This window comes from Sturnus vulgaris, chromosome 3, assembly GCF_052056855.1.
Source record: "Sturnus vulgaris isolate bStuVul1 chromosome 3, bStuVul1.hap1, whole genome shotgun sequence".
Lineage (NCBI taxonomy): Eukaryota > Metazoa > Chordata > Aves > Passeriformes > Sturnidae > Sturnus > Sturnus vulgaris.
In genome coordinates this window covers 18,113,410-18,139,290 of record NC_142245.1, presented here as the reverse complement: position 1 = coordinate 18,139,290, position 25,881 = coordinate 18,113,410, and the positions used below count along the sequence as shown (strand labels likewise).

The window sequence follows — 25,881 nt, the reverse complement described above, 5'->3', positions numbered from 1 at the left end:
TTTTATTCGACCTTAGATCTGTTTCAAACCAAGCCAATAGAGAAGAGTGGCCATGAGGATCCCATGGACAAAATTAGTGTGTGATGGTCTGAGCAATAGGAAAGGGAAAATATGATTCCTGGACTCTGGTCTTGCTCCAGAATTGCTTTGCTTTTGCAAAAACACATACCACTGGTAAGCAGAAAAGAACTCATCACCAAGATATATGAACATGCTGGTAATAGCCAGCCAGCCCAGACAGGGAAACTGAGGCAGACTAGAAGTAAGCAGAAATCAGCACCCGCAGACAGGCAGCACAGCCTGACCTGCTCACAGCACTCTCATCCACTCACAAGTATGTCTGCTAGAAAATACAATTGTCTGCAGCCAGGTAATGAAGAGACTGAGTGTGAGCCCCATACCCTGGGGCCTGTGTGTGTAATGCTGGGCTGCACCAACTGTTTTGCCCACAATTCAGTCACACAGCATTTCCTATTCCACATGGCAGAGCCACTGCTCACACTGCATCCATGGACAGCATGGAATGCCACAAAAAGTAGAGTGCAGAAGTAATTTTATTTCCATTGTAATAATATAGACTTTTAAAAAGTCTATAATTGTTACATCTGTGCATTCCAATGAAAATTTTCAGGCCTGGGAAGCCTCATTGTTCTTCTCCTCACCAAGGGAAGCGTGTTAGCTGCTGTCATGAGAGAGCTATTGAAAGACCTCTGAAACCATAAAGGGCAAGGAAACCGAGGAGGCTTTTGGCCTGAAGGATGTCACAGCAGTCAGAGATCAAAGAGTCAGCCCATTTCCAGATTTATGAGTTGGGAACAGGTCTATTAGCTCCCAGTACTCACTCTTTCCTGAGTATCTGTTCAATATACATTGATAGTTGTCTTACTGGGAAGTCTGACACTGAAAACCCGCCAGGCTCTGGGCAGCCTGTCTCAGTTTTGTTCTCTGCTAGCTCAGAATCAGATCCAGGTGGGGCAGTCCTAGAAGCCAACCCCAGATGGGATCCCCTCATTTCCCTCCTGCTCCATCTGGCAGTGTCCTCTCGCTTGTACAGCCATCCTGGGGATATTGGTAACCTACAGGTGGGAATCCCAGATCTGGATGGAAAAAACCCAGCCAACAAACCCCCAACTGTTGTTACTGTACAGTTAATTTAACTTGGGTTAATTCTCTGATCACACAGTGTGGATGACATGCTCAGCTTAAGGGAAGGCATCAGGACAGGGGTGAACAGTGGGGGGCCTGTGGTGCCAGCAGCTCCTTAAGCCTGGGCTGCTGCTGAAAGAAAATCACATGTATGTGTGTGAAAAAACACATTTCCTCAAAAACCTGCTCTCTGTCTGGCAGACTTAATTAACCTTAACCCAATCCTAGAAACTATATTCTTACAACGGCATAATTCCAAGCAGTATAAAATCCTTCAGAAAAGAAACCTCTGCTATGTTTTTCAGGAATATTATTTGATGTAAAATACAATAAAGCATTCATCATGTAAATATAATCTGGACTAATTCTCTTTTGCTGCCACCTGTGGCATCTATTATATCTGCACAGAATCTGCACAGTGATTCAACCCGCCATGAGTTTTATACTAAAAACCTTAAATAATGTTGTCTTGTGCTTTCTGGATCACCACTCACCTGTGCCCTTTCTCATCACCATGCCCTCTCATTACACTGCTAATTGAGAACATTGTACAAGACTAATTTCTCTGACTGCTGTCTGCAGGCTACAGCCCACGATTTTGGGAACAACCTAGAAACTTCAGTCATGAAAGTATCTGGACTGCTGTATATGTAAAAGCACAAAAGTACAAATGTTTTAGGAACAAAGCTTCCAAAATCAGCTTTTAACAATTTTAACATTATTTTCTGTACAAAGTAACTTTTCTTGGGAGACAGTTGTAAAAAGTAAAATGAGGACAAACCATTTTAAGTGCCTTGGGGTGTGCAGGCAGCATTTCAGCACGAGACCTCTCTGTCTGGGAATCAGCTATGGCAGAAGCTCATGGGATGATGTGCGAGTGTTATGTGCAAAGGCATTAGCAAGTGGTGAAAAAGGTGATGACACCCATGTCTGCCTCTGCCCTGCCTGAGCTGCTGTGGCTCTCCAGGTGCATTGAACTTGCATCTTAAAAAGAAAGAGATGTTTTGGCAGCAGCAGGCACAGCGGGAAGCTGTACACTACCCGCACAACTGGCAGCGAAGCACTGCAAGTGGAGCAAGTTGCGGCCAGGGGAAGACGTAAAACTTCTGTTTGCTTTAGGTCTCACACCATGCACGATCCATTACTTGCCAAAGCAGTCAGCTGCTTGAGACCATCCACCTCCACGTCAATAGCTAGAGGGAACGAACTCCGTAACCCTACCAGCCCAGATGTTGTATCAGAAATAACCCAGCCGCTGCTCTGGGTTCTCTCCAGGGTGCCAAACTCCCAACACCTAGTTGTTTTGCGTGTGGATGCAAAGCCCCCCTCTCCCTCCTGCTGCCCATGTTTCGGGCGGGAAGTCGAGGGCTGCCAGCCATCACCCACCCCCGTCAGGCACGCCTAGGGCATCACTGAGTCCTCTGTGCTGAGCAGGGCAGGGGCCGCCCCAGTCGGGCACCCCACCGGCGGCCTGGGGCGCGGGGCCCGGCGGGGTGCCCGGAGCTCACCTTCCCCGCGGGGCCGGGCCGCCCCTTCGCACCCCCGCCCCTGCCGAGCCCCCTCCCCGGCTATAAAGCGCGGCGGGCCGCCCGAGCCCCCTCCTCGCCGCTGCCATGGCCGCGCTGCGCTTCGGGGAGCCCCCGGCGGAGCCGCCCGCCTTCCCCGCGGGCAGGTGGGCGGGGGGCGGCGGGCCCGGCCCGGCCTCGCCCGCCCTCAGGGCGCTTCCCCCGGCCGAGCCGTCGGAGGGGGCGCCGGCGGCCTCGCAGCGTCGGAAGCGGACCAGCTTCACGGCGGCGCAGCTGGAGACGCTGGAGTTGGTTTTCCAGGACACCATGTACCCCGACATCTACCTGCGGGAGAAACTGGCCGACGCCACGCAGATCCCCGAGTCCCGCATCCAGGTGAGGGGCGCGGGCCGTGCCGTGCCTGCCGCACCGGGGCCGCCCCTCCGCGCTCACCGCCGCCCTCTCTCCCCAGGTCTGGTTCCAGAACCGCCGCGCCAAGTCCCGCCGCCAGCGGGGCCCGCCCCGCCCCGGCCCCGCCGCACCGCCGCCGGGCTGCCCGCGGCCGCCCCGCTTCGCCGGCCTGCGCGTCCCGGAGCGGCCCCGCTGCGCCCTCTCCGGGGTGGTCCGCACGGAGGACGGCTCGGCCCCCTACGCGTGGCCGCCGACCGCCGGTTTCCCCCCCGGCTCCGGCTTCGAGGGCTTCCCGCCCGGGCAGCCCGGCGGGGCCGAGCCCGCCCCGTTCGCGGGGAGCGCCGCCGGCCCCTTCCCGCCGGCCCGCGCCTTCTGCGGGCAGTACTCGCCCGTGTCGGACGCCGAGGACACCAGCGGCTACTCGGAGTCGGGCTCGGAGTGGGAGGAGAACGCGCTGGGCGCCTTCCGTGCCCTCTGAGCGCCGCCGCGGCGGGACGCGGGCCGGGCTGGGACAGGTGAAAGGAGCGGCCCCGGCCGCGCCGCGAAGCCTTCCCGCCGGACCCCGGCCCGCGGGGCGCTGCTCGGGCGGCGAGCAGTCACACACCGCGCTACCTCACCACTGCTGCTCTGCCACTGTTGCACTTTATCTGGTAGTAACTGATTTTAACTATTTATTTAAGAAAAATACGGGTCGGCTCCATCAGCTGAGGGCATCTTTTTAACACTGTATTTAAGGCTTTCTTTTATCGTGTTTAATATAGCTATTTAACCTTCCTTAGCCAAAAAGCTAATCCAAATCCACTGTGTTTTGGGGGTGGGGGCTGGTCTTAGAAAAGAGTGTGGTCTGTCGGGGATTTTTGACCAAGGCAAATAAAATAAAGGTTTACATTTTCGACCTTCTTGTGTGTGTACCTGGTGCAGGGGCCAAGGTTTCTTACCTTGGCTGATGGTGGGGTAGAGAAGTGGTATACATCCCAGATGCAGATTCTCTTCCCAGGTCCTGAAGAGCTGTGGCTGCAGTTTAGATGTTGTTGAGAAACCTAAGGGGCCTGAAGAACAGGTTACAGAAAATGTCAGCATTTGTCTTAAATTTGCCCTAAACAAACAACCCCATCCCTAAATGAAAATGTCTGGCCTAAGTAATATAAACCCCCAAATCTCAAGTGCTCAGACAAAAGCCGCCAGTCTGCCACTTAAGACAAGGTTAATGCTAAACTAAGAGAAATGGGAGTATTTTGTGGACACTGTAAGGGTGCTTTAGCTGTAGGCAGGGACTACACAGAAGCTGTTCACATGATCATAGGCTGAATGGCTCTGCACTGAGAACAGCAAAATCAGTAATAACAGAAGTCTCTCCTCTAATTCAAATTATAGAGGAAGGATACATAACTCTGTACATATTTTGAGGATAAGACCAATTCTTCCTGCTTACAAAATAGTACTTCAGAGGCTAGCAGAGCAAGTTTAAGTTATAGAAAAGCACCCGAAAGCCCGAAGCACAGGAAAAATGACCCATGTACTGGTGGCAGAAATACCCTGTATCAGGAATCATGCCCCCCAGAATAAAGTTACCAATGCACAAAATCCCTCAGTGCCACCCCATATGTTATGTACTTGAGAGATCTGGGACAGCTGAACACTGGTTGGACTACAAGCTTGCAAGGAGAAGTGGCATGGCAGGGCTGCTGATTAGTCATCCATCAAAAAAACTCCAGAGCTATCCTTGAAAAAAACACAAAACAAAAACCAAGCAACCTACCTCAGACATCATCTGTCCCAAGTGGACCTGGGTGCTATGCTAGGGATAAGGAAAACCCCAGAAGAGAAGCACTTGCAGGAAGAGACAGAAAATGAAATCATGGTTTCTTGGGGGCTCAGGGTAAATTCAAATTTACTGATTATAAAAAAAAAAAAAAAAAAGTAACATGTTCTGCTCCTGCAGACTTCAGGCACGGTAGTTGCAGTGAGCTGTTGAGACTCCTGCTATGCTTGGGGCACACTCAGCAAAAGCAGCTGTATTTGTTACTGTCACCAAAATTAAACATTAGCTCTGACCCAACACATCAGTACCCAAGGAGAAATGTAGCCTTTCAAAGAAACGCAATGATGTGTATATTCACATTGCCTACATGAGTGGGACAAATGACACGTGGAAATACATGGCTTCTCACAAACAACAGATCTTTCTATATTACCCTGCAAAAATGAAAAAAACCTACATCAACAGAAAGCATGCTGGAGAGCACATTTAAGTATCCACATGTAAAAATTATCATACCTAAGGAATCAGAGTTGAGATTAGAGTGTGGTTATTGTAATGTATTCTGTGTCCAGTAGGATAAAAGGCTGTCATGAAAAGCAGGTTGCCAAATCCTCTGGTATGTACTAGTGTCGATACCTTGTCTCCCTCTCAGTTTGGGATGTTTGCTATGAATAGGGCCAGATTATCCTCCTGATGTTTTGTACTGGGAAGTCCTGTTCCTGAAAAGCATTCAGTGCACATGATGAGCTTGAGTCCCAACAGAGCAGGATGGGATCAGAGCAGAGGTGTGCAGAGGGAGCAGCAGGCATGTGAGTATAGGGGTGCCTGGGGATGGCTCCTTTTTCCTGAGTTAGCTGTAGAGCAGATTACTTCCTGTCTGACTAAACTTATGTACCTTAAATTAGGCTTTGGCACCTTTCTCTGTTTACATGAATAGGCCGGAGGGAGAGGACTCCTTTCTATCTTCTTTATCAAACAGATGGTAGCACCACAAAATAACGAGTGACATAATTACAAAAGCAATTGAAGGCACCACTACGATGTTCTATTACACTAGGAGAGTTAAGTTTTCCTGGGTAACTCAGCTAAATTACTGTTTATCATTATTTTATAATATTCCTTGCAAAATTTTTAAATACCTTTTAAAACAGCTACTCACCTCATCCTCATAACATTTCATTTTCAGCAATTAGCTTCTCTTAAAAAAATGACCTGAGACCATCTGCAAAAAATTTTGCATTTTTGTGAAATATATCAACTCTCATAGGTCAATTTATTCAGTTACAAATTTGATTGAGAATAAAAGATTTATGCATTTATCTTAATTAACAGAACAAATTTAGCTAAATATAAACTCTGCACTAAAGTTTTGCAGTGGCACAATACCAACACAGAATACAGAAGCATCTTTAAACTATACAAAATTTTAAAATTGAAAATAATCCTGTTTACATATTCTTTATACATTAACATATAAAAGACCTTATTTAATGAGGCATCTAAAAGAATCAAAAACATCTCTACAGCTATCTCTGAAAACCCATATCTGGAAACAATTCATTACACAGAAGCTTTACAAGACTATTTAAACAAACCAATACACACTTTTTACAAGATTAACATTCCAAAAGGTATAGGCAGGTTATCACCTCTTATTTTTGCAGTTTACATCACTGGTTATCTTTAATTATAAAAATCTTCATATTTATACGTGGTGGGTATAGTTGAATAACCAGTCATCTAATTTAAAACTTGTGCAAAACAAACAAGAATTCAGAAAAACGTTTAACCAGTCACTTATATAAAATACCACCTAAAGCACTTCTTTTGCCCTTTGTGAAGGGAAAAAGCCATAATCAATCTCTTTCTGGAAAGTTAACAGTTACATTTTTATATTCCTTCATTAGACTCCTTCTATAAGTTATGATAAATTAAGAGTTCCAACAAGACATTGACTGACCAATAGACCTGCCCATCATCCTCCAGTTTACAGCTTATGTTTGCTGGCTGTATCCTGCTGTTGCTTCCTTAGATCAGGAACACTTGGGCTTCCCAAGGGCTGACCTGGCAGCTCTGAAGAGCTACACAGAGGTGTAGCTTTACACAACAAAGACCTGCCATGTGGTTACTAACTGAAGCCATTTCCTCTTCGGCACTTCTAACATACCAGGAGATTCAACAGCAAGAGGTGTGCAGAATTCATCTGAACTTCTAAAAACTAAGTTCAAATTATATGAAAGTATGCTTTCAAGTTTACTATAATCAATGCAATTACTAAGAGATTACCAGTTAGCAAAACTACTGCATGTGAATAACAAATGGAGAAATCTAACGTAACGCTGGCCAGTAATGCTGGTTTCCTTAAGAAGCAGATATAATATATTTAAAAGGGTCCTTTCTGAGAGGTTTTCTCTCTCCTTATCTTCTGGCAGTAGGGTATTTGGTGAAGCCTATAGAAAGGAAGAAGATTTTCCAGAACTACTTGCTGTACACTTGAAGTTTTCAGTCTCTGTTGGTGTTATTAGCTGCAAAAGCATGTAAGTTTCCCATCTGGCTCAGACCACTCTGAATATGTGCAACATGGATCTCAACGTTATTCTGAAAACAACTACGGGAAGAAAAAAAGAACGAAAGAAGAGTTGAACCCCATATGTAAGAGTTATGTCTGAATATCTCTACAGGCAAAAAATCAAGAAGTGAACCTAGCCCATACAAAAATTCAGATGCATCGAAGAGCAGTACTTACAAAAGCAACTTGACACAGAAATATAGGAAAACACAACTTGCACAAACAGCTGCAAGAAATCAAAAGCCACTGACTTAGGCACTTAAAGTGAGGTTTTAACATGACCAGAATCAGTGAAATTAAAATATTATGAAGAGGTGCTAAAATGGCCAAAATAAGTACTGTGAAATGGAATCACCATCACATTCTTTGCTGGGTACATCAGCCTTTACTTGAATCAATTCCAATATGCAATTTGCAGGGTTGATTATAAAGAAGTTTCACAAATGTCTGAAGTTTGGTTTTGTTTTTCTTAATGAAAAATGCTATAAAACAGCATTTCTCGGTAACTGTATTGAAATGAAAAGGCCATCCTACTATTTTCAGAAAAAAAATTAAAAATTTTAAAAATTCAAAAATTCATGTGTGCAGACTCCCATTATTATGTAGGTATATATATACAGGTAGCAGGGATATAAAAAAGTACTTAGCATTTAGGTTTATTTTATAAATTACAAAATTTAGCAGTGTAAAATGCTGGTCAAATTGCTGGAGGCTGCAGGGTACTCCAGACAAGTATCACCATGCTCTTGCTACCACATTCTTGCTATTTTTATGATACCTCTTTAGGCAGCTGCTTGTGACAGCTGTTGAAAAAAATGGCGCATCTAGACTAGACTGGCCTTTGATTTGGCACAATATGGCTGCTCTTCTGTTTCTTGGCTTAGAATCTTGCCAATGGAAGCTGCTCAGAACCTCTAATTGACTCACAAGCCACCTTTTGATATTTGATATTTACAGACAAGAGGTTGAATATGCTAAAAGAATACTGAAATTGTATTGTTCTCTGGTTTAAAAAACTTGTATTACTAGTGGGATTTCAAAATCTGACAATGTTCTAAAGTAAGTTTTTCATTGTCATAAATTACTAAAGAACAAGAAAGACTAGTTGTTGCTGCATCAATTTAGCACTTTTAAACGTTTTTTTAACATGGTACTTCACTGATAGGTTCAAACAGAAAACTGCTCATTTCACATTCCCTTTAAGAAGTCCACCTTTTATATGGGACTCTTCCTGTAAGTACAAGTTAGCAGATTAAACCCCTTAATTATAATCAGTGTTCACCTCTAAAATACAGTAAGAACTATCACAAAGTGTATAATTAAGAATTAAATATTCAAAAAGTATTACCTGATATTTGAGGAGTCTAATGAATTCTTGATGTCATTTAATGAATCTGTTAGTGATTTAAATTCAAAGGAATTCAGATCACCTCCTTCTGCTAGACACTGTAGAAGAAAACAAAAATGTTCTCACAGTTCAGCACAAAAACTGGCAGAGCTTTAACACAATGTATTGTAAGGGAGAAGCTATTTTGTGCAAACTTTTTACCTTAATTTGCAGTAATATTGCTGTAAGTCTAGAGATAAGATCAGTTAAATTTTCACTCTCCACACAGAGTTGTCCCGTTGACAAGGTATTTGCTTGTCTGACGACCTCCTGAGCTTCCTCTTCACACCTGCGCCTCAGATCCGTGGGTTGGTCAGCAGGCTGGAGTCCCTGGTCAGGAGCAAGCTGCAGGGATATGAAGGGGGGAAATTAAGAATAAAGACATCCTTTGCATTTGGTGGATGTGTGAAATGAGATGATTTCGAAGACAGTTTGTGTGTGTATAGTACACAGTGTTTTTTCTATATGTCCACTGGTATCAGGAAAAGTGTTGCTCAAAGGCAGCTCAAATTCCAGAGAAGGAATCCAACACAGCTACCAATAGTTTTATTTCAGGGTGACCCCCACCCACCCCCTATATCCAGGAAACTCTTGTTTTCTACTCAGGTTGAGCAAAACCACCAAGTTCACAGAGATTCCAGCAAAATCTTACCTCATAGCAATATTGTTGAACTTTATGCAAAACTTTATTTAAGTCTTTGTTTAGTTGTTCTAGATCTAGAACAATAGTTGCATATCTCCTCTGAAACTCAATGCTGATTGGCATGGAATAGGATTTCTGTGGAAAACATAAAGTACATTAAAGTTAATGTGATACTGTACAGCTACAGATTTTGAACTCATCAAAAGGAGTTTTTACTTGAAGAAAATACTGAGATATTTGAAATCCCGGTGTCAAATAGAAAAACGTTAACATTAAACTGCAGTATCACTATTTATATAACTCCAAGTGAATCTATGTAGGTAACAGCCATGCTTTTATTCCCTTCCTGAAGTGCTACAATAATCTATGGTGTAAATGCTACAGAAGATGACTGTCTGGGTCTGACCTGCTTATTCCTCCAGCAGCTGGGCATGGCTTCTCCCTACTGGCTGAGCAGAAAACCATCCTGCCAGCAGAGGAGCAGTACAGGACAATATGGCCTCGACCACCTTTGCTGCAGGATGGGAGGCACATTTGGCTAGTAAGTTATTGGTCACTTGAGGATGACTCCTCAAGTCACCTTCTGTTACAGCTAACAGTTCTGCCAAAAAAGAAAGTTATTAGAGCTTATATTTGGCAACAGTATTTTGTAAGCATGATTTTCCACAAAAAGAATAAATACCAAAATACAGTACCTTTTTTCTTGTACTCTTTTCAGAATACAGCTTGACATTGTTTGGGTGATATTTATGAAATTGAAACAAAACATACTATAAATTTAAAAATTTCATCTCCAAATAGCCTCTTGCAAGAGAATCTAGAGGTAGTCCCACCCATAGGACTGAGATCTATGTATCTCCAACAATCAAAACTTGTAGCTATAGATTTCACACACAAGATAAAGCAAATTGCAAAGTCAAGAGCCTCCATCAGGACAATCCTGGTCAAAAATGCAAGAGGTTTCAGTTATGAGTTCACTTCAAAGTTCCCCATTAAATATAATCACTGAGATGATCTGCAGGGATTTACAAATTTGAGTACCAACTTAACAGGGCTTTAAACTAACACCATCATTTCAGAATTCACTGGAAAGTAGCATAAATTTGGCACTTTCTGCAGCTCTGGAACATAAAAGAATCAAATCTTTCAGACCTTCTCCAGTGACCCTTAGAGCAAATTGAACTGCTCCAGCTTAGCTGTGAAAGCTGCAGACAATTATGAATTCCCTGTTGGAGAGGAAAGGCTAAAGGCAAAAGATATATTTCTCAGCACCAGTACTATTTCTGACCTGGGCACAACCCAAGACCTGGAAACACTGATGAACAGCTAAACTGACAAAAGATGGATGGCATTCAGCAGGTGGAAGCAGGTAAGACCTCTGTTACCAAGAATCTAGATGCTTCTCTGAGACAACCAGCATTCTCTTTACCTTGTTTTTATTGCAGGTCCTTTCAATTGATATTTGTTTATCCAAATGTTTATTGTTTTATGTACATAGAAATTTGTTTTTAGGCTGCAACCCAGACTAGTACAGTCATGTCAAGAAAAATGAGACACAGTTATATACATTACAAGCTCCTCTGAAGGCATCCCCTGACTTGTGTAAATTTATTATTATTGCCAGATAATAATGGCCTACATTCAGTACCATTTCTGATTTTGATCAGTTCCAATATTTCTATATTGAATCAGTCATTAAACAGAAGTCTTCATAAAAGGATTACTTTAAACCAAAGAGCAGTGGTACTCTAACAATTACCAAATGACAAATGTATGAATTATTACCAAAGTCTGACAATTAAAGTACACCTGAATGAACTCAAAGGATTCAATTTTATTCATGTTCAGGTATGTTATTGATGTTGCAGTGAATTGAGATTGGGAAAAGCTTTTTGCTCACAGAAAATATATTTTAAAGGAGAAGCAACACATACTCAGTGGCACAAACATAGATGGGGTTGCCAAGGGACAAAGAGGATTAGAAGATGAGCTAAGAATATGGCCAATAGGAAGGTATCACATCCTCTATTTTTATCAGGTAAGCCTTGAGTAGTACTAATGGGCGTTGCTTTATGATTGCTGGTTTTCAAAGGAAATAGGGCAGCGAAGAATTTCAAAGTATCTCAAAGTTCTTAGCCAGGTTACAATTGAGCTAAAATGTATCAAAGTCAGAACCTATTTCTTGGTTACCTTCCCAGTTGTTTTTTTCCTCCTTCAGTTTCATGGAAAAAGGAGACCAAGAAAAGTAACAATACAGGTAATTTATGACTTAATAGCTGAGCTAACATTCGGATTCTTGCTAGAGGAAGGATAGTGTCATTCCTATGGATCTCCTTATCTATGCAAAAGTATGAATGTCTCAGGAAAAAAAATTAAGAAGAGTTGGTAATTTTTCATTATCAGAATTGCAGGTTGCAATGACATGTTTTAATCGTACTTCTCTTTGCATCTAGTTGAGTTACTAACACACAAAATGAAAAGATAAAACATTTGATGTACAGGAAAAATAATACAGTAACTGAAATGATAAGGTTTTGAAGAACACCACATGGCATAGAAGAAGAAAATTACAGAGACACAGGGCTGGGGCAGTAGGAAGCAGAGAATGCACACATGCACATGATCATTGAAGGCACAAAGAGAAATCTCACTGCAATAAATCACATATTTCAACATTCAAATATTTTACATGGGAAAAAAATCAACTGCTTTGTTTCAATAAATAAAAGGGACCCTTCTTCTCCATGAGCCTTTAGCCTTCTGTGCACTGCAGAGACAACACCCTGGATGGATGCTGGCAGAAGGCTGAGACTGAGAGCTTTCTCAAGTTAATTTATAGCCATGTGTGGTAGAAGAGTCACCCTTATAATTTTGATTTACTGATTGCTAATTAGATAAAGTTAGCAAGAAAAATTATGCTGCTGCTACTAATTATGCTGTAGTTGCTGTGGTATACTGTAACTTTAAATGCCAGTCAAGGGCACTCAGAGCTTTACACAAAAATCTATGAAATGAGTAATTGTTTTAACCAGAAAGCTGAGATAATAAGTATCTACCATCTGCAAAAACAGTTTTAGCATAAATATCTTACCATATAAACTTGTACACCAATTCTCAAGGTACATAGTACTTCCTTACTTTATGTGTTAAGTCACATGTGCTATCCTGGCGTTAACATCAATCAGTTTCCAAAGCACAGTGCTTTCAAAGGACAATCATATTTAAAACAACTGACCTCTCTGACTTGTCTTTAAAACTAATAAAGACATTTCATATCAGAGAAAGCAATAAAATGCAGGTTTTATTTAGACTATATTCCTAACTAAATTTATTTGCATTAGCTGTGAAAGCATATCCTGTTAATAACCGAAAAGAGAACATTCTCACCAGCTTTTCTGCTTCCGTATTCATCTCTCTCAATTGTTTGATGTGTTCCTTCTTGATCATAAGGATTTTCGATAACCTGGTCTAAAACAAAGGAACTATTTTTAGAAAGAATAGGTCCTTAAGCAGTTTTGAAATGCCATAGAAATTCAAGATAAAAAACCATACCTGTTTCTTTCATAATGTAAAACGTATTTCTCAGTTGTTGATCAAGTTAAGAAGCAGAAATAAAAATTAATTACAATTAAATGATGGATTTTCCAGAGATTTTTAAAGCGATTCCAAGTGCCCTAAATTGATGAGTGTTAAAATCCATCATCTGAAATTTCCTATAGGAAAACGAATATGATTTATGGCCAGCCAGAGGCTGAAGAACCTTTTTCTTTTATAGGCTGAAGGAGTGTGAAGGGTGTTATGGTCATGGTATTACAATTAGTATCACTCACCTTACTACACCTTTTTTTCCAGAATTCTCAGCTGTGCTCTCCACCAAGTACCAGCCCTTTGTGTAAACTCCTGCAATAAACCCTGGTATAGAGATTGGATCTATTTTATACAGAACAACTCTGGGCTTTCCATTGCCCTCTTTTGTAATGGGAATACCCTGTGTCTCCTGCCCTGGGGACCTAGCAGGCTGAAGTGGAAATCACTGGGAGCACTTCCAACACACTCATCATTCCTAAAAGTATTCGTACTCTAGGGCCCTGAGAGAAATCCTAGCTTCATTACAACCAGCAACACTTTTATTACTGGAGTAAGCAGAGCAAAAATGTTAGGTTTTATAAATTCCAGAGGGGTTAACTGCATCCTAGCAGTGAAACACGTGACTAGGAGAAAAAGGAACTCCGAGTTCAACACACATCTGATTTATATATAATCCCTTTTGTGATTTTTAAGTTCAGTCTTAATGCAGCCAGGTTGCTTGTCCTCACAAATTTTAATTAGAAAATTGTGCCAGGATCTCTTTCAGCTAATGAGGAATATTCTGGGAATTTCCATGCTAAATGCATTCTTTTTCACTTCATAGCAATTTGTTTGAAATTGCCAAACAGCCAAAGACGGTTTTCAGCTAAATATAGTGTTCCCTCCTTGTATTCCTGTTTATTCAGAGACAATAAAAACATCTCTTCTCCACTGTTCTTCCACCAGACTAATCACAACCCAAGCCTTTTCAGACTCCTTAAAAGGCTCTTCATCTCCTAAACTTTTGTGGCATTTTAGTATCTTTTTCCATTCACTGTCATCTTTCTGTGTGTGAGCACAGGAAGCATGTAACAGTATTCTGAATGACACACCTGGAAACTAAGCTGTAAAGTGGCATCAATATTTCTTTTTTTCCTAATCTAAATATTTTGCCAGATACATCTTACAAATGGATGGTGAGCCATGGTCAGAGGCACAGAGGCAACACTGCATGGGTTATCAGCCTCCCACTTTCAGCTGCTCCTTTCTGTCCTTCTGCTGTCCCGCAGTGCCTATGCTGAGTCAGCACTTCATTTTTGCTCTTTGCATTTTGCATGAAGGACCCAATCACAGAAGAGATAATGTCAAAAAAATAAGCTCAGAAGGGGCAAGAAAGAAAAGTACAAATGTTACTTGTGAGCTGGATTGTCTCTCTCTGATCTAGTTTCTAACACACCACACAAGTGTTCGTGTTGCCAATAAAACACCTGGGAGGAAGAAAAGCACTGTACACCATCTGTCACTGCTGCCAAAAAGTTACCTGTCAAGCTCTGCTGTCATCATCATCCAGCAGCAGCCTAACATATTCTTCTCCTTCATGAAGTTGATGAGTACCCAAATAAATGCAGAATACATAATTTATTCTCCGAATTTGCAAGGCATTTGATTCTAAACTTCTACTTTGATGTGCAGATATATGTGAGGATGCACAGCGCTAGTTCTCCACTTGATGAGCTTGGGTTTTCTATTACATTCATCCTATTCCAAGATATATTCCAGTGATCAGAATAATCTGATTCTAAAGATTTTCACTGTATCTGTCATGTCCACCAACGTTTTCTCAGGGGTACATTTTATTACATAGAGCTCCATTTTCATTTGTCAGTAAATGCTATAATTCAGTCTATTTGAACAGCCCCTATTTGTCTTGAGAAATTCTCGCCTAAAAGCTCTATTTTCACCACAACTCATCCTGGTTACAGTTGCAATTTATAGTTCTCAATAAACTGGAAACAAGTTTTTAGTAAAATGTTTTTCCACATTAAAAGAAATGAAGGAACAACCAACCAGAATTTTAGATTTTCACGTCTGATTTCATTTGTTTGTCATAAAACAAGAGCATTTAAAATTACAGTGTGTGATAACTTACTATACAATATTTCCAAAATTTTCATAAGAAGAAAACAGCCAAAAATCGAGTAGCCATTGTCAGATTGCTCCTCCTGCATTTAAGTTGGGAAGATCCCTCCTTTCCCCACACGCAGACACTAGGTCACTGCTGCGCCCGTGCTGCATCACCACACTCCCTCTACTGGGCATGCAGCGACCCTGCCAACATCTGCTTTGTCCCACAGCGCTGCCTTCCAATCCCATTTTTTACCCCAAAACAAAAAAAAAGGAAGCAAGGAGGAAGGAAAAAAAAACGCAACCCCGCAGTTGAATACTTGGAAAAACATCCTCCAAATTTAAATACTGGCAAGAATGTGCAAATGCAATCTATCGATTTTGACTGACCTGCCATATAGCATATGAAATATTTAAGGATATATTACATAATGAATTAAGCATGCAAGACTTAAAAAAAATATATTACTCCTTTATTGATGAATTTATTCTTAATATCATATTATTTTTTGAGCCAGTCTTCTAATACATTAGTCCATAGTCTCAGATAATAAATAAAAAGATTTAGAAAAACTTAGACAGTGTAGAACAATTATTAAAATAGTTGTTACAAGTGTTTGCTTATAACTTGAAGTTACAGGTAAAGAGAATATTCCTAACATTTATTCTTCATTGTATGCATGAGATTTTGGATTCACTTCCTCTTCTTCCAAATTAATTTCAGATAAGGTAAATAAGGGGCTGGGTTGATATCTTATTCGAGGTGTGCTCTGTATTTTCTGTTTTGTCCAAAATTCTTCCCATAAAATAGTTTCTTTTGGTCTTATAAGTAAACTGCCTGTGAATAGTTTTCCACAAAGTTTTCTTGGAATCAAACGGTTTTTGACCATTTACTTCCTAAATCAACATTAAATCAGAGAAAGAGATTTGACTTTTTTTAAGTACCAGTCTATCAGAAAGGCTAAAACATACTGAGCAGCAACCCCGAACATAAAAATACATCCAGACTGGTGAATACAGCACAATCAACGATCACCATTCACCAGTCTCATGTATGTGAAATAAAATTCAGTAAATAAATAATAAATTTCAGTACCTCCTCAAACTTCTAATTAAAAAATTGATTCTTAAAAATAATGCTTCAAGTCCTTCCATAAATATTTAAACCCTGTGATTCTTTGTCATTGCTCAAACAGACAAACGCCAAAATTCTGTGGATTGATTTTGTTGAAAGCATTTTGAAAATCTTCGAGCAAAAATACATATTAATGTGATATCTTTGTAAAATACCACCATTTGCAATACAAGCAATAGGCCTGTGCTTGTAAAACTCAGATTTCCTTATACTGAGTAGTAATACACAACCAAACGTGACTGACAAATCACAAATTTTCATATTTAAAATGCAGAAACAATATCATGAACAGATCAAATTTATGTACTAAGTAATTGTAATGCTCAGTTCACCTTAGTTACCTAGTCTCACTGATCATACTCTGTGACTCAAACAGGCACACAGCTGCAGATACAGTTTAGCTGCATAAAGACTATCTTTTATGTATTTCAATTTTACCATATATATATATATGCAACTACATCTATTTTAAATTTTTTTAGCTAAGCTAGATGCCATACCACCTTTTTCAAAATCAGCTTCATACAAGGTTCCTCTAAAGAAAGCTGAATAGATGATTCTGTCAAATAAAATTCATTATGTTGAATGGCCCAAATGTTAGTGTGTCATGTGAGCTATGGACACAAATTTATTCTTTTGACCAACTACACAGACTTTAAAATCTGAGAGGCATTTTATTTCTCAGTTCTTAATATTTTAAACATGAATCATTCCAATCTCCTTTGGCATGTTCAAAACTGCTTTCCTTGTTAAAGACTTCAGTCATTGATCTTAAGCTAAGCCAACATGAGCAATCACATTCTTCCATCATCCTGGAACATGCTTCAATGTGTTTTAATATTCAGTGAAACTCAGCTTCCTAACATTACTTGTCTGTGCTCTTCTTAACTGGTGCACAAAAACCACTGAGGAACTAGTTTGTAAAGGTGAAAAAGGTATTTTCTGTGTAATGTTATCTGTAAAATGAATGGTTGCTTGCATGGAAATGAGTGCTGCTTTTCTTATCCAAGAGGGTAGAACACTGTATAACATAAAATGTGTATGATAATGCATATAGGCAAACGTTCTTTGCGTAATGCAAGTACATTTTAAATAAATGAAGAAGTTTTCAAGTCTGCACGCAGAAAGAATACTTTTTTTTAAGATAAAATGGTAAAGCTTGGAAAAATAAGACACTTTTGAAGACCTCTGTGGTCTAAAAAGCAGCATATTTCAAAGGTTATAAACAAGTGGAAAAATTAAGAAGGAGAATAAAAACAAATATGAACACTTCTTCAAAAGTTAATTTGGTTATTATCATATCTGTCATAAATTAACAGAAGGTCATTGAACTGCAGAAGATTTGGCAGAATAAACACAAAAGGACAATAAACAACAAAATTAAGAGCTGCAGTTAATACTTACCACTTGAATGAGGAATTCTACTGGAAAGCCTCCTAGTGTTTCACTATCTGTGCCTGAAATTTTGTTTTTCCATGAAGATTGTCCTAATAAAGGATCACTGTCCTATAAAGGGTAAAACATGAAAATGAACAGCTTCTTTTTAGAGGGTTTTGCTAAAATTTTGATCTTGCTAAATAACGTGAGAAAATTAACCTCAAAAACTTTTTAAGGTAACAGCTTCAACATGTAACAAAAACACTTCAGTGATTAACAGCACTTGAAAACAGTGACTTACTGTGATTGGAGACTGGAGTGAAGGTGTGTATGGCAATCGGGGAGGAGTCATGAAGAAGCGTGAAGGCCGCTGCTTCTGTCCAAAGGCAGCGATTGGCATGGTTTCATGAGGCTCGTTACTCTGCCACACAGGGAAAGGGAAAGGCAGGATATACTTCAGTGTCTGATTAATTTTTACCCTTTTGGAACACATAATCTATTTCTGGGATCTGGACTAGCTGTGCCTATCCACACCCCAATCCAACATGAAAACCCCCAACCGAGCATGGAAAGATTAACATTTTGCTTTTGGTCCAGGCAGGAGCTTCAAAATCCTAATGTGTTGTTGGAGTTTTCAAAGTGTTACAGCATCCCATCAAATAAAACCTATATGAACATTTCCAAAAATGCTATTGGCAGACAAATCACAACAGGAGGCTCCAAACTCAGACCATGACAGAGACCAGAAGAATTATGTAGATCCAACACTACACAAGATACAAAAGAAAGAGAGGTCCTCCAGAAATCTTGGCAGTCTAGGCTGGACTGTGGCAGGAAAAAGCCTAGGAGCTGGGAGATAATCTCCACTTGTTTGACCAAAACAACATCCTCCCAGGGAGTTTCATTAGCACAAGGAATTTCAAAATCAAGTTCAGTCAACTCGTAATACTTTGCAACTTCCACAGGCCTTTCCTGACTTTAGCAAATCACAAAGGGCTAGGTTTTCTTGAACATTTTCTGCAAATCCTGGCAGGTTCCCACTGCAGAATTCTCTTTGGGAATTCTCTTTCTCTTATACTACTCATTGTATTTCTTCATCTTGAACTCAGGCTATTGTAACAGCCTACAATAGTTGGTCTAGTAAATTATTCCACCCTGAGCCATTATGCATTAATCACAGAGGGTTATCCTGTTCTGTAAAACCATAAATAGTAAATGTTCATTATCCTGGAATTTCCCATGCATCTGTTATGCTTGTTTCTACTTTATGACAATACCACCTGAGTGTAATATTTTTTATTATTTTTGATTAAAGCATATAATTGTGGATTTTAAAAATTTCATTTTCTTATTACTGCTACTTTTAGAATGTGCCACTAATACTTACAAGAACTTCATAATCTGGGACTGTGTGTGTTCCAAGACCTGCCCTGTCAAAAGTCACTCTGTAAGTAGCATTAAGAGTGTCTACAGCATCTATTTGTCCAGTGAAGAGACCATCATGGACACCTCGCAAACGGGCTGAAAAAAACAACAGGAGAACCAAGAAACCAAACATTACAATGCTATGATACAAATAACAAAAACAGATTTATTACATCTTTTGCAAGTAATTCTTTATGTGTATACTTAAAGGCATAGATTAAACGGAGGGAAAAAGCAAACCCAGAAAATGTATTGAATAGAAATATGACCAAATTTTTTACTAAATTTAAGTTTGAAGGTCAAATATTTCCCAAATTTTATCCTCAGCACTATACTTACGTCTAAGAAACTCCCACTATTTCATATCCAATACTTTCTGACAGACAGATTTTGCAGGCAAAAGTCAATTTCCAGATAATTTTGCACATGATTTCTCTCTGAATACGTCCTCCAATGACTGCATATTTAGCAAAAAACAGTATGGAAGGCAGCTCAAGGCTACAGGTTTAGGAGGGTGAGGAGAGGCAGTGTGATGCATGCTTGCTCTTCAGTAAGAGCTACGGGCAGTGGTGTTCAACACAAAAAATGCAATGAACAGTAGTGGCTTGAATATGAGATGCTGAAGTGAAAAGCACCTGGACCAACATCGGACAGGAGGAAAGAATTCAAATACTCATAAAACTATACAAAACCTGTGGAAGGTTTTCAACAATAGTCCTTCCTCAGTCATGTGTAAGGTTTATTAGTAAAGCAATGTCATGTTTAACATGTCCAACTACGTTGCAGTATCAATTGTTTATCTGTTTCAAAACAGATAAACAGGTAGTTTTATATTTATGGAAAAATCAAGTTCAAGTTTTATATCAGGTCAGTTTTTAAACTCAGACAATACTCAATATTTTGAAATTTAGCATCTCCCTTTCTCCAAAATTTATTAGATATACTAGACTTGAAAATAACCCTACAATTGGAATAGCAGAAATAATAAGCCATACTAAGTTTGCACTTCAAAACCGTATCAACTGTTTTAAAAATATCACCTAATCTTCACAGGCACCTTCTCAATGAACTAACAAAAAACCAATACAATTTTTGATGTCTTACATTTATTACAATCATGTGCACTAAATGTATTATGACTTACTAAAATCTTTGCAAAATACACTTGGCTGCTTATTTTGTTTGTTTTTAAGAAATTACCTGTAACTTTTGTTCCTATCACAAGTGGTAATGGAATTTCTTCTGGAAGATCTTTGAACTGTGAAAGATCTGCAACTTTCCGCTGCTGCAAGAGTCTGATTTTCTGCCGTTTCTGTTTTAACGCTGACCTCTCTTCCTCAAAGAATGCAGATGAACACCTGTAACATCAATAGATAGAATTATACTTAAATTCATCACTGGAAACATACATATGTGAAGGCACATCAAAAAAATAGGCACAGTTTAAAAAATCAGTGAGAGAAAATGAAAATTAAGTTTACACAGAGTACACAAAACTATTACCTCTTCCTTTTTTTGGAGCATATCTTTCCCCAGAGTCTACAGGAATCTTACAAGCTTTGCAGGCTCTCATGAAGAATACTGCTGTGCCAATCAAACACATTGTTGATGTGTGATAGGACATTTAAGGTAGCAGCAGATATAAGAAAATACTACCATATATTTAAAAAAAAAAGATGACAACCATGTGCATAACTATCACAGAGACACTACTATCCTCTGCCATCAACACTCTGAGTGCAAAATGTCTTAATTATTTGTTTTTAATCCCTCATGGGGAGATATCAATGTTGACATGGTATACAGCTTATCTCCATATGATGAGGACAGATGGAAGAAATTCTTTAAAGAATGGTAAAATAAAAAAATCTTTGCTCTAGAGGTAGATGAAAATTGTGTGGAAAAAGCATTTAAATAATTTAGAATAATTCAAAGTCTTTTAAAACTAAGGCCAAAGACCACTCATGACATTTTGAAGGAGACTAGCAGTAATTTAAAAAAGTATTAGTAAAGAAATAAAAAGAAAACAGGAATGCTTATTTTATGTTGCTATAAAGTAGTAACTCAAAGTTTGCATTAACAAACAACGAGGTTTGTTATGCAGTCAAATACTTCTACTTCAGAATTCAGATAAAACAATTACCTGCCCATTTAGACCCTTGGTTCCTTTGGCATGAGTCTCTCCTTTTAAAAAAATAACTCTGTGACAGCTGAACAAAAAAATCCCCAAATCAAACTCAAAATCACTCTCCCCACGGCTTAAAAAAACAAAAGCAAAAAAACAAACCAAAGAACCCATGAAAAAACAAAAGGAAGTTTGCAACCCACCAGGTTAGATGGGGTTTTGCATTCTGATGTAGACAAGGTTCCCTGCCCAGGGCATCCCCTGACCCCAATCCCTGTTGTTACCAATCTTTAAGGTCCCTTCCAACCCAAACCATTCTAAGACTCTGAAGTTTTACCAATGGTCCACCAGACTGCTGAATGTGGCAAGCTGATCTTTTGGAGAGGTAACCACTTTTGACAAAAGTCAAATGAGAAACTGATGACTTCACCTCCAAATACACCATTTCTCTCCCAGTAGGAAACATGACAACAAAGGGAAAAAAAGGTATCTAAGTTAAGCTCCATTTGTATGAAGATCTTTCCAAGATGAGCTATTTCCAATCTGGCTCTGCTGCTTTCCCTTGACTGACAATTTTTACTTATGTGGTTTGCAGGTACAGAAGATGAACGGTCTCCATCATGCAAAATATAATCTGGCTCAGCGATCTAAGAAGAAATGGATTCAGTATTTTGCATTTACAGTGTTTCCATTTACAGAATGCAGTGTTTGCATTTACATAAATAAAAGGCTGATTAATTTATGAAACACTACTTATACAATGACAAGGTGGTCAAGTTTGGAAAGACCTCTCAAGGTTATCTCCTCCAACCCCTCCCACAGAGTCACTCCAGGAGGCTTCCCAGGACCATGTCCAGAGAACCTCTGAGTACATCTAAGGATGGAGATTCTACCACCTCACTTGTGCCCATTCCCTCTTTTCCTGTCTCCAGATAATGCTGGAAAAAAACCTGGCCCTATCTTCTCTATGCCTTCTCTTCAAGTATTTATACACAAAAAATGGGATCCTCCCATAGCCTTCTCTAGGCTAAATTGTGCAGGTTTTGTGAAAAGGCTGAGCTGAATCAGAGAGGTTAAGAATTAAAAAACCTAAATTAAAAAAAAACCCTATGTCCTTCATTAAATTCTGGCTTCTTCTCTACAATGGACAATATTTTATGGGTGACTTTATCTTTTATCTGCCTTGATAGCCTATCTAAGAAAAGCTGAGGATCTATAAAACGGTTTAAAAACAATAATAAAATAAATGAAGTGAAAATGTACACTTGTTCTCCCCATGAAGAGCTAGATATAGCCAGAAAAAAAAAAAACCTTAGTGAAAAATTGGCCAGTTCTTCCAGGCTAGGAAACACTGCAGTATAGAAGATACACTAACAACTTTAACACATCCTAGCTTGGACACTCAGTTATCTGGAGTGGGAACATTTCAAGTATAGGCTCATGAAAACTACATGGACACATGCATTTAAGGAATAGGGTGTGTGTGGGAGAGAGGTGCTCAGAGAATACCTCAATAAAATGAGTTTTACTACTTTTAAGGTATTGTTTTGTTCTACTATTCGAATGCAAAATTTTTTAAAAGGAACAATTCTAGCAACATCAAAACTAGATGTAAGTAATGGCTGAAAGGAAAGAAAGAAAGAAAAAATTACCTCCGTGGTTTTCCCATTAATCGCCTGATTTTCCCCCATTCTACTCTTGTCAATTTTCTGGTTTTCAAAGTTGGAAAAGATTCTTTCAGGCATATACAGAAATCATTATCTCCTTCAAATAATGGTCTGTTGAAACATAATTAGTCCTATGTTAACCACATTAAGTAAACTTTTGTCATAGGATTCCAAAAAACATCCAGCATCAGAAACACATTAAAAAATCAATATAAATTAGTCACATGAACAAGACACTCCTGTTCAAAGAAAAATTTTGATTCAGCCAAAAACAAAATCAGGAAGTTTCCAGGACTATTGTTCTTTGACTCTTACTATCACTGACATTTAAAAATGTTCCTTCCTCTACTAACTACAGAAAAATACACGTAATTCATCCTGGTCTGTAATGTATATAAAGGCATCAAATGAAACTTCAGCAGAGTCAGCTCAGTGTCACGAGTATACTGCAACACACTGAAGGAAACCAGAGAGTGAAATATTGAGAATAAAAGGAAGGACAATGTGGCACTGAGAAACAGACACACAGTACATTTTCTCATCAACTCATTCAACTGTAACTCAGATTCTCAACTGAAGTTTCCAAAATACAGGAAATTGAACCAACTCATCATTCTCTACAGCTGCACAGGTGAGACTTCTATTGTATTGTCCCATGACTCCATAGTGAAGCACAGGATCAGTAGGAGAGAAGTGACAGTTCAGAGAACAGACCTGCACAACTCAGGAATTTCTCTCTCATGCTATGACCCGTCTCTATCTCTGTTTTATGACTGTCTTTTTCTTTGTAGTACCACATCCTTCTTAGGCTGGGGAGACAAGGGAGCAGCAACAGATATGCCCATCTAATAGAAGGTTAATAATAAAGGACTATGTGCAACTGAAATAGATCCCTCCTGGCGAGAACAAAAGGATAACTGCATCCCAGATAAAGCTGCTTTTCTCCACTCTTTGCAGGTCACTGGGGTTTGGAGAGGAATATACCCTAGCACAGAACAAAGAGGACCTTGGAAGCAACACTGCTTTCAACTGAGTATCTGGGGTGGCAGGAAAGAGGAAAAGTGCACAGATATAAGGAGACTCAGGCAAGAATGGAAGAGAATAGTTTTGCAGTAGGAGGATCTGCAGCTGTGGCATGAAGTGAAAAGGAAAACAAAAGGAATGAGCAATGAGAAACAGACACAGAAGAGTATACAATAGTATAATTTTATCCATATTTACTATTGCTAACATAAGGTATCTATATAAAGAAGAACTATTTATCTTGTTTGGTTTTTGGGGTTTTTTTGGTTGTGGGGTCTTTTTGGTTTTATTTTTTTGGAGAAAGATAATCTATATTTGATTGTTCTTACGAACTCTTGTCCTCAGGCAGGCAAACCCTAAACCCACAGCATCCACAAGACTGGAAGCTCTGGGAAATGGTGTAAGCAAGTTACAGGTGCATCTGCTTCCAAGGGCCTGTGATCACTGCAGTGGTAAGTAGCACTTCAGAAGTCTCTGCATGTCCAAAATCAATGAGACTTTACAGAAAACAGTCCACTGCAGTAGTATATAGAGAATCCAACTGAAACAACTTCAATAATCTAATAACCACGGATGATACTTGTAGAAATATTTTTATTTCTACAACTTATAGCAGACATGGCATTTTAGTTAATTATTTCAATTTTGGATGCAATAATTTGATTAAAATATTCAGAGACTCGTACAGTGAGCCATATTTTGTCAGTTGATAGTGCTACAATTTAAACTTTTTTAAGCCTCTCATTAAGTCTGGATCATATCACTCCAAACAAGAGATATCTAAGTTTTCCTTCAAAGATATGCAGTCTCTTAGTAAATTATATTATAATACCTTAACATGGTCCTATCTTATGAGCATTACAAGCTGTGCTTGATTTACAAGGCAAGGTTTTGGCAGAGGGGCTGCAGGGGTGGCTTCTCCGAGAAGCTGCTGGAAGCTTCTCCCATATCCCACAGAACCAATGCCAGCTGGTTCCAAGGTGGACCCACCCTTGGCCAAGGCTGAACCAACCCTTGGCCAAGGCTGATGGTGGTTGTGCCTCTGAAACAAGAGAGGGAAGGGAAAAGAGCCCTGTGCAATTGCAGGACAGAGATGTAAGAGCATCTGAAAGAAACAACTCTGCAGACACCAAGCCAAGGTCAGGGAAGGAGGTGCTCCAGAGACCAGAGCAGAGATTCCTCTGCAGACCACAGTGAAGCAGCTGTGTCCCTGCAGCCCATGGAAGGACTCATGTTGGGTGGATGCCCAAAGGAGGCTGTGAACCCATGGGAAGCCCCTGCTGGGGCAAGCTCCTGGCAGAACTGCAGAGCCATGGAGAAGAGCCCATACTGGAACAGGTTTTCTGCCAGGACTTGTGACCCCATGGGAGACCCACACTGGAGCAGTCTATTCCTGAAAGAGTGCCATTTCATGGAAGGGGCCCACACTGGAGCAGTTTGCGAAGAACTGCAGCCCATGAGAAGGACTCATGTTGGAGAACTTTGTAAAGGACTGGCTCCCATGGGAGAGGGAGGATTCCTCCCTAGAGGAAGGAGCAGCAGAGACAGACAACAGGTGATGAACTGACCACAACTCTCATTCCCTGTCCCCCAGTGCTTATGGGGGGGCTGGACACAGAGAAGAGAGAACTGGGAATAAAACTCAAGAAGAAGGGAGGTGTTTTTAAAGATTTGGTTTAATTTCTTATTATCCTACTTTGATTTGATTGGTAATAAATTAAACTAATTTCCCAAAGTCAAGTCTGTTTTGCCCATGACAGTAAGTGGTGTGGTCTCTCCCTGTGCTTATCTCAGCCTCCGACTCTCTTATTACATTTTTTTTCCTGTGTCCAGCTGAGCACCTGGTCTAGTCAAGGAGAACCCACCACATCTGCATATATGGATAATTACCCAACAGGATTTCAGAATTACCTGCTAAACTCAAAATTCTAGTCTACTGATAGATCTAAAGTTTCAGACAATTCTTTAAGAATAAGCTAGTGGTTCTTGGTGTGTTGTAAAAATCATTATTTAAA

General features: G+C 39.9%; 3 protein-coding genes across 3 annotated transcripts in view; 1 reads left to right on the top strand and 2 right to left on the bottom strand.

The window, feature by feature from the left end:
* The window catches only part of ACBD3 (acyl-CoA binding domain containing 3), a 41,140-nt gene extending 36,698 nt beyond the window's left edge, over window positions 1-4,442 (bottom strand). The window contains exon 1 of the mRNA XM_088161109.1: window positions 4,001-4,442. The gene's annotated coding sequence lies outside the window, so the exon portion shown is untranslated. The remainder of the gene's footprint in view (window positions 1-4,000) is intronic.
* MIXL1 (Mix paired-like homeobox) lies at window positions 2,760-3,540 on the top strand. The gene is made up of 2 exons (XM_014877395.1): window positions 2,760-3,047; window positions 3,124-3,540. The coding sequence occupies exons 1-2, from the start codon at window positions 2,760-2,762 to the stop codon at window positions 3,538-3,540; spliced, it is 705 nt and encodes a 234-aa protein (XP_014732881.1).
* Window positions 4,443-6,063: 1,621 nt separating the features above from the next.
* The window catches only part of LIN9 (lin-9 DREAM MuvB core complex component), a 36,237-nt gene continuing 16,419 nt past the window's right edge, over window positions 6,064-25,881 (bottom strand). The window contains exons 6-15 of the mRNA XM_014877480.2: window positions 22,829-22,954; window positions 20,252-20,409; window positions 19,014-19,147; window positions 17,928-18,047; window positions 17,654-17,755; window positions 12,811-12,891; window positions 9,433-9,558; window positions 8,943-9,125; window positions 8,742-8,839; window positions 6,064-7,432 (exon numbers count right to left, since the gene is read on the bottom strand). Coding sequence (XP_014732966.1) covers window positions 7,327-7,432; window positions 8,742-8,839; window positions 8,943-9,125; window positions 9,433-9,558; window positions 12,811-12,891; window positions 17,654-17,755; window positions 17,928-18,047; window positions 19,014-19,147; window positions 20,252-20,409; window positions 22,829-22,954 — 1,234 coding nt within the window. The 3' untranslated portion in view covers window positions 6,064-7,326. The remainder of the gene's footprint in view (window positions 7,433-8,741; window positions 8,840-8,942; window positions 9,126-9,432; window positions 9,559-12,810; window positions 12,892-17,653; window positions 17,756-17,927; window positions 18,048-19,013; window positions 19,148-20,251; window positions 20,410-22,828; window positions 22,955-25,881) is intronic.